General features: G+C 44.9%; 1 protein-coding gene across 5 annotated transcripts in view; it reads right to left on the bottom strand.

Annotated features, from left to right (window-relative positions):
* Positions 1-174: 174 nt before the first annotated feature.
* tns2a (tensin 2a) overlaps positions 175-14,603 on the bottom strand; it is a 64,119-nt gene continuing 49,690 nt past the window's right edge. For 3 of the 5 annotated variants that reach the window (XM_028582425.1, XM_028582426.1, XM_028582429.1), the window contains exons 13-28: positions 14,542-14,602; positions 13,720-13,795; positions 13,226-13,355; positions 10,989-11,054; positions 10,726-10,842; positions 8,963-10,540; positions 8,514-8,679; positions 6,927-8,179; positions 6,270-6,401; positions 5,993-6,088; positions 5,772-5,849; positions 5,496-5,573; positions 5,225-5,393; positions 3,795-3,863; positions 3,448-3,477; positions 175-1,873 (exon numbers count right to left, since the gene is read on the bottom strand). In XM_028582425.1, the coding sequence (XP_028438226.1) occupies positions 1,735-1,873; positions 3,448-3,477; positions 3,795-3,863; positions 5,225-5,393; positions 5,496-5,573; positions 5,772-5,849; positions 5,993-6,088; positions 6,270-6,401; positions 6,927-8,179; positions 8,514-8,679; positions 8,963-10,540; positions 10,726-10,842; positions 10,989-11,054; positions 13,226-13,355; positions 13,720-13,795; positions 14,542-14,602 (4,238 nt within the window). In that variant the 3' untranslated portion in view covers positions 175-1,734. The remainder of the gene's footprint in view (positions 1,874-3,447; positions 3,478-3,794; positions 3,864-5,224; positions 5,394-5,495; positions 5,574-5,771; positions 5,850-5,992; positions 6,089-6,269; positions 6,402-6,926; positions 8,180-8,513; positions 8,680-8,962; positions 10,541-10,725; positions 10,843-10,988; positions 11,055-13,225; positions 13,356-13,719; positions 13,796-14,541; position 14,603) is intronic. The other 2 variants (XM_028582427.1, XM_028582428.1) reach the window with 2 other exon arrangements.

Below are 14,603 nucleotides of genomic sequence, written 5' to 3'. Positions count from 1 at the left end.
CACCCCCCCACTGGCCCTGATTGGTGCATCTGAACAGGGAGCTGTGGATTTAGTTTAGTTTAGGATGTAGTTCTACTGGAACATAGGGTCAGTTTCAGCAAATATGACAGAAAGTTAGTTTTATAAGTCTTACCTACTGCACCTTTAATTAGCTTTGTATCAACTCATTCGGCAATGGTTTGAATGTAACGGACGTTCATTAATATAAAAAAACGTTAACACTACAGCTCTAAAGCAGCTTTTAGCACTTCTACCATTGCTACACTGACAACCAGTCTGACACAGATGATGAAAAGTTGGATTCATCGAGGGGCCTGTTTCACAGAGATACCTGGTATTATGAAGCTGTTACATAATCAGAACCATGGGTCGAGGACTTGAAGCCCCTGGAAACTTTGCTTCAAATTCACGAGTATTTCTCTGTACCAATAAATATTCAAGACAAGAGCAGCAGTCTTTAGGTATTCTGTATTAAGAGTTTAAACTCTGGTCTACATGTGTGAGTGTGGTTCGGTCAGATTGAATTCCCGGCAACCATATAATCCACCAACTGTTGCCCATTTCGAAATTGGTGAGAAAGACAGAAATACCCTAAACTTTTATGTTCCTGTGTGATCCCCATTACTCAGTCCGAAGCTGATTCAGAACATGTGTTTTTAGGGCCTTTTAATATGACATAAAATGAAATGGAAATACCCACACGGTAATTGGGCCGGGTATTTGGTTTACCACCACTGATAAGACTAAATATATTCACACGCACATCAAAGATTAAAAGTGACACTACGGCTATTACTAGTGTGGGAATTGTTAGATACAGTAGGACTGTCGTGCAGTCAAGCACGAGTACAGAAATTAAACTGATAATATTTTAATTTGACATAGTCAAATGATGGTGCGCTTTTGTCTCATCACGAGCAATGCATTGCGAGTAAGTGATATTTAAAAGTAAAGTACAGAATATGTGCAGAAAAGATCTAAAAGAAGAGCAACTAATGCGTGATAGGATCTATCTCACCAGAATGTTGAATTCATAACTTAGTGAGCTTTGGTGTGCTCAATGAATATGCGTCTATAGTTGACATTTATCAGTCTGTTGTTGTTGTAAACTACTAAGAGTCCTGATTGCCCTTGAGCAATGCTCAGTTGGCTTACCGGGATAAATAAAGTTTTGATTTACCATGGGGCTCTACCCTGGTCAAAAGTGAGCCAGCTTCATGATACCAGAAAACCGGAGTTATGATTTAAAGATAACGTGGACAACCCACTAATCATTGCTCATGACACAGGCCCACGGGGTAGATGGAGACAATCGTTTTGTTCTTGGAAAGTCGCTGTGGATTGCGCAAGTTTCCTCTGAAGCCTCTCTGTCTGGGGAGGAGCTGTTACACTAGACATCATGGCTTTGTTTGAACTCTGTGTTTTGTTTCTTTTCATCCAATAATACTTTACTATGTTGTAAAATGTAAATGGAGTGTTATATTGTGAATCGACCCTTCAGGAAAGGGATGTTCAAGAGCAGGCAGAGTGGAAAATGAACACATGAACAACCATCAGTAGGGATCATGGACTAAGACTTTCAACTGCCTTCAAAACGTCTTTACACCAACTGATGGACCAAGATAGCATTAGTGTCGTGGCACTGGCACTGGGCCATTACCGTACAGTTAAACCTTGTCAGTTCTATATGCTGCATGCCACTGTTTTGTTTCGGTTTCCTCTCTGCGTCTCCCTCTATCGGCGCTGTGACAACATGACCTTGTTGATGAAGTTGACGATGGCAGAGGCAGGTTGTTCGGGGTCCAACTCGGCAAACAGGTGGCAAACGTTCTCCGCCAAGCTGCCCGGCTTCTTGGCTACGAAACCAAACACCCTGAGAAGGGGGAAGGGTTGAGGACGAGAGGAAGGATGTGAGGAAACAAGTTACTGAGCAGGAGAGGAAGCAAAAGGGAGGGCATTCTGCAAATATTTAGAGTTTGTCTAGCAAATCTCTTTGTAACAGCCTTCAGTACGGAAGCTCTGAGAAGGCAAGTGAGAAAAACTAAATTCTGGTGATCCATTTTCTGTCTGTCTGATCTAAATTGTTTTCTCTCCTGTGTTTATGACTTAAAGTGCTCATATTATGCTCATTTTCAAGGTCATAATTGTATTTCGAGGTTATACTTGAATATTATTTAATTTAATTTTCAAAAAACACCATATTTTTGTCTTACTGCACATTGCTGCAGCTCCTCTTTTCACCCTGTGTGTTGAGCTCTCTGTTTTAGCTACAGAGTGAGACATCTCACTTCTGTTCCATCTTTGTTGGGAGTCGCACATGCGTATCTAGTACCTAGGAAAGGACTACTAGCCAGTCAGAAGCAGAGTATGAGGGTGTGCCACGCCAGCAGCTAGGCGAGCATTATAACGTGTGTTACAAAGTGACGCATGTTCGTCACAGAAGTAAAGGCTGGACTACAATAGAGCTGTTTGGAGCAGTTTGTGAACAGTGTTTTTTGTTGGAGAAGGTAAGTCCCTTTGGGGTGGACTTTGGGCTTTTTCACTTTGTAAACCTATAACATGTAAAAAAAGATAAATAATATGAGCACTTAAAAAACAGGTGAAAAAAATAGGTTTTCAAAAAGTTTCCCAGGATAATTTTTCTAAGTTACTTTTTTATTTACTTGTGATAACAGGTGAAATGTTTGTGTTTGTTGTAGTACCCATTTTTGGCCACAAGAGGCTGAAATGTACCAGTACCCCATGTTCTAAATAGGACTAAAGGCCGTGTGTTTTTTCCAGGTGAGTTTTAACTTCTCCATGCACTCTAAACACAAGGTAAACATACTGCGTGTTAGCAAGTCATGTGACATTACTGTCATGTCTTTCTTTTGGCTAGAAAGACATTACTGTCATGTCTTTCTTTTGGCTAGAAATGGATTTTAATCTTCTGTTTTAGTCCTATTTAGAACACGCCATAGTTGGCACTTGACACATTTTTTTCACCTGCACCTTTTTCACAGATGAAAAAAGTGACTTTGAAAAATGATCCTGACAAAAACAATTACCACCTGATTCACAGATGAAAAAAAAAGGAATTTAAAAGATTATCCCGGCAAAAACCTTTTTTTTTCACCTGTTCTGTTCGAAAACCATTTAGATCCGAGTTAGAAAATGGATCAGTAGAATTCTTTGTTTCCTCACTTGCCTCTCAGGGCTTCTGTATTGTTAACTACTATACAATAATGTGTAATATGAAATATGGGGTTATGTGAGATTTGATTTTCATTCTTAAATCATGTTTGCTGGAACGATTTTGCCAAGGCTCACACGCAATCTGATGCCATGCAGAGGCTCCAATATCACTGACTTCTCCGCCAAGGGTGAATCTAAACACCCTTTTTAAAATAACACACATGCATGCAATCTTACGTTCTCTTAATCATTAAACATAAACAGAGCACTTACTTAACAGCGGTGTTGTCTGAGTTAGTCCACCTAAAGCCGAGAGAGAGAGAGAGAGAGAGAGAGAGAGAAACCAGACTCAGACCTACACACACACACACACACACACACAGAGGCAGAGCTGCAGCCTCAGCCAGAGCCAGCATGCTCGCAAACATAACCACTGGTCTCTCATGCACATGAACAGATGCACTCACAAAACAGACAGATTCATGCGAGGGCTCTCAGCGATAAACGCAGTCAATGATCACGGGTGCAATGAATGAATGAATGATTGTGCTCTATGATTCCTGCTGATTTTAGGTTAGTCATGGTTCAAACTACATCCTTATGGTCTCTAAATTGCCTACCTCCTGTCCTTAGGGTCGATGCTGCTGAACGTTACGCTGTTCACCGGGTAATGTCTTCTGAAGAAAACCCTAGAAGAAGAAAGATACAAACAGAGTGAGACAGGAGAGACCTTTTAAGTGTCGTCGCTAAAATGTAATGAAAGCACAGCGCGTTAGCCCTAGAGTTGCAGCTACAGTGTTGTCCATCAGTGTTGATGGTGATAATGACCAGTGGGTGTACAATTGTAATCTTATTTCCCTGACAGCAATTGATGACCAAAAAAAAAAGTGGACACTAGGTTTTCATATTAGATGAAATTATTGTGATCCCCCTACAGGAAAACTGTCATTACACTAAAGAATGAGGCCATATGCTGCATTCATGTGGTGTTGGAATAATCGGAAAAATTAGTTCCCGACTTGGAGAATTCGGCTACATTTTTTGTACACGACGTCATGGTGGACAAAAGTAAATGGTGGGAGAAATGTAAGAAAGTTTTTATTAATTCACATAGGACATATCACTTCCATATAATTTGTAGTATGGTATTAGGTTGTAATCGTGTGCCTTTAGGGAAGGCAACAGGTGCAGCAACAAGTCTGGGCCAAAACCACTGACATAAAGCTTCAAACTGAAAATATATACTGAAAATACAATCTGTGATTTTTTTATAAAAAACTCGATTCACAATTCGATTCGATTTTTACCCCCTTCCATTTAAAACAAAATAACTGCGAACTGTAAATATATTTTAAAAATATATATTTATTGTATTTAATTAAAGTGCATCAACATAAACAAAATTGCAAAGGCAAACCCTTTCTCTAACTGAAAAGTCACTGTGCAGTGTGCAACAAAGATTGTTAAACATCCAAATTATTTATACTGTATTTGGACTTAAAAAAAAAATCTAAAAAATCGATTTTTTGAAAATATGAATCGATTTGACCTACCAACTCGATTTTTAAATTTTTTTCCCAGCCCTAGCTCTCAGCAATAAAATACAATGCATCTTCTTTGCAGCGGAATTCTAAGTGAAAGACAACAACACTGTTGGCGCAGCCACGTGACGCAAGCCTTCGGTGATCAGGCTTTTAATGTCCTCTTCATCTCCAAAGCTGAACACTGCTGTTTTCCTTTCGCAGCGCTGACGTCAAGTGCACCACTCAAGCTTCTGCGTGCAAAAGTCGCCGGCCTACGCCATTTTATAAACATAGCCATACTAAGAAATAGGCTTAATTAGCTTTGTATCAACTCATTTGGCAATGGCTTGAATGTAGCTGACGTTAAAAATAGTCGCGCACCTTTAAAGCTCACGAACACACCGACGTCGGAAGAACGACTTCCCAACTCTGGAAATGGGACCATCCGAGGAGAACGTGAATGCACCATTAGTAACAAATTGGGCGTGAGGAAACAAAAAAGTACTAATCTGTGGGGAATATCTCACCTGCGCTGGCTGTCAGTCAACGTGATGCCCTGTGATGTCACCTTGAACTGGACCACAGTGGCAGCAGGGCGCGGGTTACGACCCAAGGAAGCATCTGTTGCCTTGGCGATGGCCTGGGGGCCGGTTAGAGACTCTGTTTCCACCGAGTTCAGGTAGAGGACATTGCAGGCTAATGGGGGGAGAAGGACAGATAGAGAGATGTGAGCATTGTGACCACGCCTCAGGAGGTTTCTCTGTGTTTTAGGAAGCGGTGGCAGGACGGAGAAGTCACCTGCTCCTTGTTTCAGCAGGTCAGCAGCCGTGCTGATGTTATTCACTGGTTGAACCTCCGGCACCTCTCCTATCAGATCTAAGATCAATAAAATCACAATCCGTTATATCAGATAAAAGTGCATTTCCTGTAAAAAAAACATACACGTGGAGCTTATAACTAACCCTAACCCTATGAGTTTAACGTTTTAAAGGAGCATTCCATGACTTGTTCAATCTGTTCAAATTCTCAAACAATTAGTAGAGCAACAGAAAAAACCAAATAAGAAGTACCAACCTTTTTCTGGGATCTTAAGAGCGCAGGGCAAAGAGATGGGCATGATGGAGTGCTGGTAGACTAATGCAGACAGACTCCCTGTGGATGACAGAGAACAAAAAACATCTCTTACATTGCCTAAAGGTAACAAGATGTATATAAAAAATAATGATCTTTCCTTAAGGTGCCCTATTCGTGGTACTACAAATATTTTGTAGTAATCTGGAGCAAGGAAAACGTACCAAAGTAGGGCTCATTCTGACACCCTTTAATCTTGACTCCCCGGGGGCCTGTTTCTATTAGGAAGTGTCTGACCAGCTGTTCCAGAGGGTCGCTCACTGTAACAGCAGAGACTAACTGTAAGATGCAATGTATCGTTGTCTACCAAGGACAAAGAAAAAGTACAAATGGCACGTAAAATAGCCCGAATGGCTAGACTGTGGTGCTGTTGCTGAACAGGTGGAAAGAAAAATGTGAAAAGGAGATATTTAAATGGCGTAAACTATAATTTTTTTTTACCCTTGCTGCTGTGGTTGTTGACATTGGGAGGAGGTGTAGCCACCTTCAGGGCCAGGCCATAGGCCCCCTGGAAAGAGTTACTGTCTCTGATCAGGAAGGTCCCTGCCTCTCTCTCCTTCAGAGCAGCAATTGCTACAGCCAAACACCAACATGTTAGAAAATTGTATACGCTAAAATGGGTTTGATAATAGCAACCAAGTTTAGGGCTGGGTATCGTTTAAAAGTTTTAGATACCAGTACCGGTACCAATGCCGTGACTTTGATACCGGTTCCTAAAAGATACTTTTTTTGATACCAAATCTTTTTATTTATTTTTCAGTTCCTACTATTTGAGCCCCGTCTCTGTGTAACGTAGAGTTTTCCCTGCATGCCTCTACGACATGTATTGTTTAACAGCCAATCACAACCATTATTAGATGTTGGTAGAAGCATGCTGCATGTTCATTGGCTCACTGACTCTGATGAAATTTATCCCTCAGGAATTGAAATTGGGTATTGAATGACCAAGGCATTTTTCGATACTCGATGCGTTAGAGGCAATTCGGTCGGTGCCTAAAAAGTATTGAATTCGGTACCCAGCCCTAAACAAGATTGTTTGTTTTAATTAGGAAAATGAACATGAAAGGAATAAAAAGAGCTTCACCCTCTCAGACCTACCTTGCTCTCTGGAAATGCCAGGCTTGTACCAGAACCGTGAACTGTCCTGGACAAACTTCACACTGACACTATTCGCATTCTCAATCTCCACAGGCGCCACTCCGTCATTTTTGCCTGCAGGTGGTTCAATTTCCCCCACGGTGGGAGAGAACGTGACATGGAGCTGATGCTGAGCTATGCCGGTGCTGGAGGGAGGCACATGGCCCGCGGCTGTCCTCAGAGTTCTCACCCCATCGCTGGGCGACCCTGACTGGACGGGCGGGTGGCGCTTCTCTGGCAAAGGCGGCTGGGGGTGAGGAAGGGGGATGGAGATGGTGGAATAGTTGGAGTAGGGGGATGGATAGAGCTGAGGAGCGTGAGCGGAGTAGCAGGGCCTCTTGTTAGTGTCCAGAGCAGAAGTGTGTCCCGCAGCGCTGTGTTCCATGCCTGGGTAGTGGTGGTGCGGAGATCCGTGCTGCTGGATGTGGTTCGGAGGGTGGGGGTCCGACCCACTCAACATCAGCCGCCTACCCAAAGTGGCGAACCCAGGAACTGGGGCATCAGAGACTGGGGAGCCCTCCATACTACCGGAGGCCGGCTGGGGGGATAATGATGAAGCTGGAGTGGGAGATGCAGGGGCAGATGTGGCGTTGGGGGTGGGGGTGATCATAGGTTTTGCGGTTTCTGGGTGAAGTTCCCTGGTGGGAGAAGATCCCGTGACATGTGTTGGGGTTGGTCTTGTCAATCCGCCGGCATGGGTTTGGGTTTGGCTCTGAGGTTGAGGCACTGCCTGTGCCGCAGTGGAAGGCAGAGCAGCAGCCTCCGAAGGATGGGGGGTCTGGAGAGTGGGAGGGCCAGGGTGGGAGCGTGTGTCCGGCGCAGACGAATCACGGATAGGGGATGAAGGAGCCTGAAGGATTCCCTGGTTGGATGTGGTTGGTGTAGCAGAATCAACAGCAGAAGTGTTCTGTGTTGCCGAAACTGACGGTGTATTTGGGCTACAGTGCTGCTGTTGGGGAGTAGTAGGGGACGGGTCTGTTGGTGCAGTGCAGTGGTTGTGGGGTTCTGTTTGCACAGGTGTGGATGTGTGTGATTGCGTGACGTTGGCCGCCTGCGGCACGGATGGCGGCTCTGTGCTGCTTCTTTGGTTTTCCAGGGATTCCTGGGCGATGATGTCAGCACGGTAGTGTCCGTCCTGGTGCTGGGGAGCCTCGTAGTCACTGCTGATGATGTCTGTGGTCCGGATCTCATAGTCTCTCCCTCCTGGACTGGGGCTTAAACGGACAGACATGAGTATTACTTTCACATACCTGCTTCTGATCTAGTGAAATATTTCTAAATGTTGTACCCCCGGCCCCCCATTTTCAGTCTTATTGTCATCATTAACCCCATTTTCTTCTTGCTGTAACATGCGATCTGTATCTGGATATCTCATCTGGATAAGGAACTGCCATGTGCAGAATGCCATGTGATTGGAATGCGATCGGATCGTCGGCCTGTCTGTCTGCCTGCCTGTCTGTCTGCGTGACATTTCTTTCTACCCTGGCAGTGAGGAGCACTCCAGCCGACACTACTGTACCTCTTAGTAAAAGAACAAGCGTGGAATACCTTTCCTGTGTGCGTAGAGGACTGCTGGTGTGGACAGGAGTGGACGGTCCAGACATGTCAGATGGCGTGGAGCACGCAGCATGGCCGTCTCTGTGGACCCTCTTAAAGGAACCGTGGGTAATGTGATCCCTCCAGCCCACACTTTCACCAGAGCTCCGAAGGCCATCTGAAAAGGAAGGGAACAATGGATTACATTTACAAAAACGTAAGCTCAATATTTTCAGCATAATGGCATGTAATATATCTCCTTTACCGCTTATGTAAATAAGAAGTAATGTTTATTTAAAATTAAATGCTTTTTGTTGTTAAGTCGGCGGGATGAGACAATTTGTGAGTAATGTGTAAGGCATCTGTCTAATTCAGCATAAATGATTCAGTGCATGCTGTTGTTGATTATGGGTCATTTATACGCACTGTTGAGGGAAAACACATTTCTAAAAAAGTCTCACCCGTGTGTGAGTCAGAGCCGTATGACCGATGGGAGTCTGGATGGTGATGGTGGTGGTTATGGTGATGCTCTGCTGGCCCGTTGGTTTGGCTGCAGGGCCCTGTCATGGAGGAAGCCGGGGGCAGCGGGGACGTGGACTCAGACTGGTAGCCCGAGGCGTAGCCCCTGCTTTCGGATGGCGAGGGCTGGTATGGCGAGCAGGGATACACCTGACGTGGCGTTTGGTAACCACTGCTGCTGCTGCTGTACTTCAGGTCCAGGTGGGAATGAGCGTGGGACCTGGATGCCTCTGGATAAGCCGGGTGACCCGACGGCAAGGGGTCAAACGTGAAGGCTGGAAGGTCGTGACCCTGTGGGCCATAGGAGGCTACGGTGGCCCTACGGTGCCAATATTCCGCCTCTCTGTCCCTCTCCCACTGCAGCTCGGCCTCCCTGTCTCTCTCCCAGTGGAGAGACAACTCTCTGCCTCGTCTCAGCCCAGGATCCCTCTCCCAGTGGAGCTCAGTCCCTCTGGGTACCTCTGCTTCCCTGGCTCTGCGAAGCCCCACCTCCCTCTGCTGAAGTTCCGCCTCTCTGTCCCAGGGGAAGCTGTCCCCTTGGTCCAGCCTCAGGCTGTGATAGGCCACAGAGTCTTCTCTCCTGATGCTGCAGTCTCTGCAAGGGCAACCAGGGGGTGGCAGACCATCCATTAGCAGTATGTCATGGTAGGTAGGGCTGGTGGAGGGTTTGGGGTGGTGTGGGTGGGGATGGTGGTGGCTGTGAGGTGGAGGAGGATGGTGATAGGGGCCGTAGTCGTCTTCTCGACAGCAGAGGCGGCCCGCGGCAGACAGAGGGTGGTGATGCGGGTGGCTGTGAGAGTGAGGGGTAAGGTCCGGTGATGGATATGGGCAGATATGTCGAGATGAGGGAGCCTCCGAGCAGGAGCGGTGCAGGTAGTGCGGCGGGCCACTCTGGCGGTCCCACACCAGATCTGGAGGTGGAAGGGACTGGTGCGAGTGGTGGCTGTAGTGCTGGCACAGATCCATGTGTGACGGAGGAGCAGCTGTGTTGGGGCTGGCAGAAGGGGTCGCCCCGTGGTGCCCGTTGGTGCCGGGAGCCCTGTCGAGGCAGTAACCATTAGGCATGAGGAGGGTGCGGTCACAGCCAGGCTCGGCACAGCGCTGGGACCGGTAACCATCCCGGCAGGAACAGGACCGACTGAGCCTCAGCGTCCCAGTTCTCTCAGAGGGCAGAGAATCTCCATCATCCAAGATGGCGGTCTCTCGCTCTCCATCCCGGTTTCCCTCTATGCCTCCGAGCAGACGGTCAAGCTCCTCTCTCTCCTGTCTGGTTGGAGACGGGCGAATGGGCTCTTCCCGGCGCTCAGGATGGACAGATGATTGGCTCAAATGGACGGAATGGGCTGAGAGGGCAGAGTCAGAACCTTGAGGGATGAAATGATCTGGCCTATCTTCTTCAAGGCCTGCCGCTGGACTGCTGCCATTGGTTGAGGTGAGAGAACCAGAGCCGGGACCTCGGCGCTTCTTTATCTGAGCGTAGAGACTGCCATCTAGAGGACCTCTGGTGTGGGCAATATCTACTGTAAGAGAAAAGACTGTAAGATCAGCTCTCAATCTGACAGCACTCATTGGCTTAGCAGATGTCCTTTAATTTCTACTTGGTCTGTTTTTTACTAACTTCTGCCAACTTCTTGTAATTATCCCTCATTAATTACTTCATATCAAGCTGAGATTGGATATGAAGAAAACAATTAAAGAGTGTTACCCTCCAGGCTGTCCTGGTATTGCTGATTAAAGTTCTCATAGGAATCCCAGCGAACCACTGGGTCACCAGTGTTGTAGTCGACAGTGACAGCGGGGTCGTTCTTCTGGTACTCACGGCCTGAGGAAAGACGCATCTAATTTACATTTTCAATTTCTGAACAAGCTTTTTATTACAATTGAGCATTTACATTAATTTGTCTTGACAAATATGAACTAAACGTTTGAGGTCAAACGGATTTGAAGTAGAATTTGAAGTGAACCAACCTTTCATTTTCTCAGGTCCGGAGGAGAAGACAAACTCAACCGTGGCATCAGATGGAAAACGCTCATCTGGGGAGAAGAGAAGTATAAAATTCAAAACAAAGAAGGAATAATTTGTCAAAATTCTCAAAAATCGTGGCAAATAGCTCTTTTTCTCACATAAAAAAATATTTATTTGGAAGTTTTAAACCCTTGTCTTCCAATGTAAATGTAATCTCTTCGTGAGACAGAGATTTATGAAAGCAAGCCAGTGCTTCAATGATGTGGGGAACCCCTTGAAAGGAATCAAACAGTGTTTCTACTCCAATATATCAAATATATGAAAACCTTCCACATATGTGTCTTGAGTTGCATGAACCCACAATGGTGTGTTTATGTACGTTTGTAATGCTTCATTTAGTGTAATGGATTGACGACCACATACACAGACATGCTTCTCAGCTACACATATTCTGCCATTTCAGAGAAAGTGAAACCAAGAAGGAAATGAGGTAATGAGCATATTCATTACAGACTTAAGCAACAGACCAGACCAGTGCTCACTAGGCCTCCTTCACTTTCTCTGAGGGATAGTCAGAGACACTCGCTCCCTGCATACAGTACAACTCATTCTTCTCATACTCCCCTCCAGAGAGCTGTTATTATGTCCAGGATTGGGATTAAGCTAGTACTATTAAGGGATTTATTCAACCACAGTATTATGAAGCCATGCTAGGTAGCAAACCACTGTGAACACATTCCCACCATGCTCATTTCCAAAGATGATGTCAATTAGTTGTATGTGATGATTATCCTACAGCAATTAACAAATTGTGCCTGAATGACAATTTAAGAGTATCCAAGGAAGCAGAATCCACTCTCCACTTTATTTATTTTTTTTTTACATTTGTGAGACTGCGCAACTTTTGAAAGAAGAAATAACACAATCTTCATTTTATAAACAAAAAGTTGAACTCCTAAGCAATAAAAAAACTACATGCTCAATTCAATCCAATATTAACTCTTATTTTACTTCTGTTTTTGGTCTTCACAATTTTCTGGGGAAAATATTTGTCTTTTAGCTGCTAAATGCTCCGTACACCGGCTAGCCGCTAACTGTGTCTGCGGTTTGGTGCTGGGCACGTCGTGTACAGTTGGTTTTTAGAGCTTTTCTCTGAAAAGCCTCCTGCTGCGGTTCACTATACTATTTTCTGCAATAGAGGAAGCTGCAGTTTCAGGACCACATTTCTACGACCACATTGTTAAGACCGCATTTCTATGACCGTAGCGACCGAACGAAACTGCCGTACTAGGCAAGTGTCAACACTTAAAGTTAGCAGCTAGCTATGAAGGTTAGGATTAGGTTGGTTACAGGTTACAGGGTTACAGTAACTACATTTTAGCATCTACCCAAAAAAGGGGTTTACTTTGTGTGACCCCTATCATGTTAGCCTGGGAAAACCCTGACGAACTTCCGGCAAATTCTAGAGCCCATTCAAGCCCATTTCCAATTTTTCCAAATCGAGGCACCAATCACAACCGTTGAGGCGGGCTTTATACCAATCACAACCGTTGAGGCGGGCTTTACACCAATCACAACCGTTGAGGCGGGCTTTACACCAATCACAACCGCTGAGACGGGCTTTACACCAATCACAATCGCTGAGGCGGGCTTTACACCAATCACAACCGCTGAGGCGGGCTTTACACCAATCACAACCGCTGAAGCGGGCTTTACACCAATGACAACAATTGAAACGGGCTTTACACGATGTTGATAGCGCAGCAAGGGCGAGCTGCTTTTTGTTTACATTCAACATGACGGCTACCGAAGCGCAGCAACCCGTTGATGCCGCTGTCGTTGCTACATCACCCGGATCATTGGTCTGATTGGTTGAAGGACTATCCAATTGCGCCCCAGAGGCATTTGAGCGGCGCCCGTTGGTGACGCCCCTTCGGAAATGAGCTGCGAATGAACCTTGCCCAGACCCACTCTCAGTTACAACTGAGAAGGGTCTGGTGTCTGGTGTCAACCAGGCTACTATCATGTAAAAGTAGTCATGTGAATATAACAAATATTAATAATAGCTGCTTGAAGTGAGTGCCACCGATACAATTGTAGCCATTGTACATGCCCCATACTACACAGGATACCTGCTGTACTCCTGGACTTCCCATAAGAGGAAATGCTGCCGTATCAATGTGGAATAGGTTCGCATTTAAAAAAAGAAAGAAGCTCTATACCACCTAAATAAACATACCGGTACACGCTTCATCCAACTCCCCTTTGCCAAACCAGAGCTGGGATCCGTGGATGGTGCAGGTGTGGAACTGCAACCTGAACACAGTGTCTCTGTCAGCAGTCTGGGCTCGCCTGTGGTAGCATTTGACCTGCAGAGGGAGGCAGAGAGGGAAGAAGAGACGCATCTCAAAATGCATGTGGAATAATGAGGGGTTTGAGCAGTAAATTGAAGGGCTTTGTGTTCCAAATTGAGTGACAACGAAATGACTGACTGCACAAAACTGACAAATTATGATTCCTAGTTAACAAAGTGGCGAACAGACCAAAGTGTATTATTTCAGAGATGAAATACAACAATAGTAAATATGTGAGTATATGTACTATTTATTTGTTAAAGTATTTCTTTTAATAAAAAGTTTGAAAGTAAAAAAAAAAAGAGTTACAAAGTCCTGATTACAACCCCACCCATATCAGGGGTCCTATGTTTGTCATTTCCTTCCCATGTGAACTCACCATGATGTCACCCTTTAGCAGCAGTGCCGGTTCGATGGTCACACACAGGCGCCTGCCTCCAGTGCCCTGAAGGTTACTGTAGGCGACACAGCAAACACAAACAAGCCTGTTAAATAGACAGCAACAAAATACAAGGAACGCTAGCAGATGTGCAAGCAGTGACCAAACATGGACAACCTGAAAACACTGTGAAAGATTTGTTTGTTTGTATCATGCCACAGGGTACTATTAACCCATTTGTCCCGGTTACTGCGGTGCGCAACTCTGAACCTCCTGCTGGCTGCTGCGTGGCGCAATCATTTGGTATTCGTCATACCCCATGTTTTTGAGAATCTTTTGAAAAATGTGTTTGTATGTTAGTGCTAAGGGAGCATGTTTTAATAAAACCTGTGATTCTTACCTTGACAATGTATTTTATTTCATGTTTCTATGTGCTACAGAGGCTTAGATATTAAGATTTTGGTAGAAGTTGACAATTCTTAATATTTTTTCAGAAAACCTTCAGGAGATAAGGATATTTATCCCAGAATAACATAGGTTTTTATAGGCGTTTTAGGAGTAAATGGGTTAAAATGATTAATTTTTAGCACTTTTTGATCATGTTTTCACTTGTCAGTGGAAAAGCCTCGAGGTAAACAATAGCGTTACAAGATATGATTTAAACGCTGAATTGAAGAAGAAAGATGCCCTTTGTGTATTTCTTCCCACTCCTATCTCTTTAAATACTCGGACGGTGTTGAAACCTCAGCTCATGAAAAAAAAAATCACCCCAGAGCCAACAAATAGCTATCAGTTGGCCATATGACAGCAAGGGAGACTCACTATATGCCTGAAGTGTAGACCAACTGCATGGACTGGTAGATCTTCAAGAAGGGGTAGTAACC

The sequence above is a fragment of the Perca flavescens genome, chromosome 7 (genome assembly GCF_004354835.1).
Source record: "Perca flavescens isolate YP-PL-M2 chromosome 7, PFLA_1.0, whole genome shotgun sequence".
Lineage (NCBI taxonomy): Eukaryota > Metazoa > Chordata > Actinopteri > Perciformes > Percidae > Perca > Perca flavescens.
Note: the sequence above shows the minus strand (reverse complement) of the source record. Positions and strands in the feature narration are given on the sequence as shown.